This window comes from Agrilus planipennis, unplaced genomic scaffold, assembly GCF_000699045.2.
Source record: "Agrilus planipennis isolate EAB-ADULT unplaced genomic scaffold, Apla_2.0 scaffold12, whole genome shotgun sequence".
NCBI lineage: Eukaryota > Metazoa > Arthropoda > Insecta > Coleoptera > Buprestidae > Agrilus > Agrilus planipennis.
In genome coordinates, this window is record NW_020439003.1 from 1,088,087 (window position 1) to 1,093,136 (window position 5,050).

Below are 5,050 nucleotides of genomic sequence, written 5' to 3' on the forward strand. Positions count from 1 at the left end.
TGTGGTAAATGAAAAGAAGAAATCAAAATCAGGTAAAAACTAAAATGATATTTATTGACAAGAGGAAGTTGCTTTGCCTACAAAAAATTATAGTGTTTTATAAAAAATAATTGGCAAAATCAAAATAACATTAATTATAATCGAAGCAGAGGAAATTGATCCATCACTTTTAGCCTTGACGACCAAACTTTCAAATGCAGCAAGTTCAAAATTGGAAGGTGAAATTTTGTCGCTAAAAAAAACGAAAATACAAATAATAATTTATTTAATAATTAAAATAATTGTGGAAAATTATATTGTCCCACACTGTGTAGTTAGTTATCTTACCCTATATTTCTGGCTGAACTAGCACTTGCTATTACAACCTCCAAATCCTCATTTAGTTGGGGAAACTTTTCCGTTATGTTTCCGTTTTGTGAGTTTTCACCTAAATTGAATAACACTGCGTAGACATCATGACCATCTAATCGTCTAGTAAAAGCAATAACGCTTTCCGTAACTGCAGCCAGACTTACTTCTCCAGTAATAAACGGTTCATTTTTTCTTAGAGCCACAACACTCTTATAAACATGATAGTGACTTTTTTTGCCTTCAGGGAATCGTTGGTCTAATAGATTACATGATAAATATTTACTGCTCACCGGCAACCATGTTTTACTTCCATTATTAAAACCTTTAAATAAATAGTATACAAGAGCATTTGTAAAAATATGTGTGGTAAAGTGTTATAAACAATCAGGAACTCTATATTAGGAGACTTAGAAATCGAAAGCTTTTGTCAAGGAATAAATATCTATTGGAATTAGGAAGCTTCAGATTAGGAATATTAGAGACCAAGTGTTGGATTTTAGGGATTCGTGGAATTGAAAGATCAATTTTAAGTAACTAATAAATAACTGATATAAAGGTCTAAAATTCTTTTTTCCCAAAATGAATACGAATTTTATCACCAAGCATTGGTGCTTACCGGCATTGGTAGTGTTGTCCCATTGGTATGGCGTTCTTTGAAAATCTCTACTCGTGGAATTAAAGTCCAAGGGTGAACCATTGCACGCACTGGGATCTTGACCCTCATCCCATGATACTTCGCCATTTTCCATACCAATTTCTTCCCCATTGTATGTAAGAACAGTACCAGGGAGTAATTGAGCAACTAAATTATAACCATCGACCCGCTCAGTACCAAGTCGTGTTGCTATACGATGTTGGTCGTGGTTACCAAGCTAATAAAAGATCAATTATTATGATACTAACTATTAGAGAGTGACCATCAAAAAACAATGTACAGGTAACACAGAAATTAAATTAATGTGAATGTGTTTTCTTTATAATTACGTATTTAAAAGTAGGGGTTGTACTTACCACCCAGTTTGCAACTTTTCCTTCTGGCATATTATTCAACCATTCTAAAATGACATTTACTAAATCTTGGGCCGATGTTGAAGTTGATAAGTCTGTGATAAATTTGAAGTTGAATGGAAAAGTCACTCCCTCATTAGTTTCATTTCCGTAAAACATCATGGTGAGGTTCGTTGATTCCCATGCTTCTGTCATTAGTATCCTGGAAATTATGTAGTTTGCTTTTATCAGACCAGCAAATATTTAAGGATAGTTTATTTTTAAAGAAAGTTTATAAAATGTCCAAACAATCGGTACACTAGCTTCCCAGTATAGGGAAGTTATTGTAACGAAACCACAAGTGGAAACTTATTTAATATTTCTTTTTTGTTTCAGAATAAGTAAATGAAGAGCTTCAAATGCTGAATATTCCACTAAGATAGATTAACGTGAGTAGTTCGCTTGATACATTGCTATATTTTTTTGTTATGCATATAGATATTAAGTACCGTCAATTCTTTGTCAAAAATTGATGAGGATTATTATTGCTTGAATTAAATTTGGGTGATTTAGAACTGTTGTCGGCTGTGCTTTTAGCACTTCACTTCAGACATCTCATTTAGGAAAATATTTGTCTGCATAATTGACACAGTAAATGTTTAAATTTTAAGGTAATAATGTACTAATCACAATGAATACCGAATGTAGATCATCCATTGTTTAGTTCCACCTTAAATATGTCTAAATTAGCGATTTTTAATTACAAGTTGCAATTAAATGGAGACATCATGGTTATAAAAAGTATGCCTAAAGAGTTCTTAATTAGACATTCTAATAGTCAGCTCATTCCGAAATAATATCATCAGCTGCATAGATTTCAGTTACAAGGCAAAAACTCATTTTTTTACCATTTATTACCGCTAATTGCTCTTAAAGCGCTTAACAATATCTGAAGAAATCTTACAAAACCCGAGCCCTGTGAAAGCTAAACGAAAAGCCCTTACAATATTTCACGTACCGAAAGTGTTTTTGGTCATGACCAATCGAGTGCGGTACAAACATATATATAAACTTCCATACACTAGAACACTATTTAGTGATTCTAGTTAATCTGATGTATGCATATTATTTTTACAGTTTAATGTTTTGAACTTTATATACGACTTTAACTGAATTTGAAAAATAAAGTGACAAATCAAAAATCTAAGAATAGTGAAGTTGTTTACTATATTTTCTACTTATAACCACTTATAAAGTTTTAAGAATATTTCATTCGAAAGATAGTTTTATTATACACACGATAATGTTAATAGTAGACAAATATCATTTACGTATACAGGGTGTCCCAAGCAAGCGCGTTTCCTCAGTGACTGCTTTATAGTTGAGGATATCAAGAAACGTTTCTTACAAAAGTGGTACCATATGAGTCTCTTCATATCCTAAAATTATTTTTGATTATACAGAGTGTCCCGTTTTTCATGGAAGCTATCTAACTTCATTTTTACAAATTTTTTCCACTTATATGGTACCACTTTTGTGAGGAACTTTTTTTGATATCTTCAACTATAAACCAGTTATTGAAGAATCCCGCTTGCTTGGGATACCCCGNTATATATATTTATTTATTATAATGTTAAAATAAATAGTTTTAATGTTATTTAAAAATTTTTTGGAAATTTGACCATTCCCTCCTCCCCTTATCTGCGAAATTACTGAATCTAAAATTTTGAAAACTGTAGATTACAGTAAAATTAATAAGAAGTCTATGGACTGAACATAACGTGGTAAGTCAACAAAACAATATTGTGCATACAAATTTACATTTACAGTTTGAATGCATGGGGGGAAAAGTTTTTGTTGCTTCTCGGATTATGGTTCCGTACATCCGAATGAAAAACGGAACCCTTTAAGAATCTCTCGTGCGTCTGTCTGTGTTTCAAATCAGTAATTGTTAATTTAAATTTAATGTTTAAATATTTACAGAAAAAAATACAAAGAGAATAAATACAATAATAAAAAAAAATCAACGAGTCATGAAAAAAATCAAGGGCACCCACGAAATTTTCTAAATGTAAGTAGTAATACATCCTATAGTGTAAATTACTACTTTATACTTTATGCTCTAATGTCGCATAAAAGAGTTTAAGGAAGTCGGTTAATGGTTGAATACAGAGTATTAATTCCAGTTTTTAAGCCTTATGTATAATATCGCTTTGTAATGACGATAAATGTTCTTATCCAGGGTTAAGAATTATAAACGAATTATAAAATTGATATTTATATACCCCTACCTTTTAATAATCAAACACTGCTCATTTATAAACTTCCAAATAAGAAATTGAAAATATTATTATGCATACCCAGTTGTTGGGAGGCGCCGTTGAATTATAGCCCTTCTTCCAAATGAAATAGTCTTTGTACCCTTCAGTTTTATTTTTGGACAGCTGAAACCACACGTGTTGATCGCTTGTATGATTCGGAACATAATCTAAAATAATTTTCAGGCCAAGTTCATGGGCTGTCTTGATAAGCTGCTCAAAATCACTCATAGTTCCGAATTTTTCATCAATATCTCTAAAATCGCTAATATCATAACCAGCGTCGACCCCAGGAGATTTGAAAATTGGCGAAAGCCACGCAGCTGTTATTCCTGCATTTACTAGATGTTGTAATTTACTAGTAATACCGTTCAGGTCTCCCATCCCATCGCCGTCACTGTCTTTGAAAGATCGAGGATAAATCTGATAGAATGTTGCATATTTCCACCAATCGTCTTTGGCTGTAGAACTACCATTATAAACAATTTCCGCTTCAATTAAACTATTTAGTAAAGTAGTAAAAATGATCACTATTCTTAACGCACTCATTAGTTACGTATAGTCAATTGTAAGACTAATAGACAACAGTAATGTGATGAGCAATTTTAAGCTATTTATATTAGATGAAATGTAGAGATAAATATTTAGATCGTGTCTGTCTACGGTACTTCGATATAAAAAGAACGATGAAAAAGTTCAAATAATGATAAATTATTTGCTTTAGAGATCTTCACAGTAGTGATAACAAAACAACTTGAAGCCGCCTTAGACTTATTTTCGGGGAGAAGTGGAATAGTACCACCATAATTATTGTCTGATAAAGATCCGTGACGGAATAGTACCATCATTAAGATTATACATCAGATGACCGCAGAACGGAATCCTACCAAATTGTGCTGATATTCAGTAGTAGCATATTAAACTGAAAATATAGTACAATAAATCGGTTTCAAAAAGGAAATAGAGAAGTTACAGTATTATGAATATTAAAAAAGCGTTATTTATGGAATACTGTTTGTACATCAACTTATCTTAAAATAGCATTCAAAGAATATTCTAATCTAATAATAAACACAGTTTTTAAGTTGTATATCTGGAAACGCGTCAGGGTTTTGATGTTAGATGATGCGCGTATACGTTATAGGTAGGTAGGACGACAGGACCAAGCCTGAACCCCAATACGAGCCCAGTCGGGATGATAACTTCGTGCCTTGGCTCAACAGGGCATTCTGAACTTTTAGATCGATTTTACCAGCCAACATTTATTGTTATTATAACCAGTAGTGGTTATAAAGCGTAAAACCATATTAGTCACTATTCTCCTAAGCCTGCGCCCAATTAGAGTCCAAATATTGTATTGCTTTACTAATATTTTAATTACTATTATTTATTTT

The 5,050-nt window shown here is 32.1% G+C and overlaps 2 protein-coding genes across 2 annotated transcripts in view; one reads left to right on the forward strand and one right to left on the reverse strand.

Moving 5' to 3' along the window:
* Positions 1-4,220, reverse strand: part of LOC112904875 (maltase A1-like) — an 11,846-nt gene extending 7,626 nt beyond the window's left edge. The window contains exons 1-2 of the mRNA XM_025975999.1: positions 3,652-4,220; positions 1,363-1,561 (exon numbers count right to left, since the gene is read on the reverse strand). Coding sequence (XP_025831784.1) covers positions 1,363-1,561; positions 3,652-4,205 — 753 coding nt within the window. The 5' untranslated portion in view covers positions 4,206-4,220. The remainder of the gene's footprint in view (positions 1-1,362; positions 1,562-3,651) is intronic.
* LOC108733301 (pinopsin) overlaps positions 1,569-5,050 on the forward strand; it is a 96,151-nt gene continuing 92,669 nt past the window's right edge. Inside the window, exon 1 of the mRNA XM_025975991.1 lies at positions 1,569-1,787. The gene's annotated coding sequence lies outside the window, so the exon portion shown is untranslated. The remainder of the gene's footprint in view (positions 1,788-5,050) is intronic.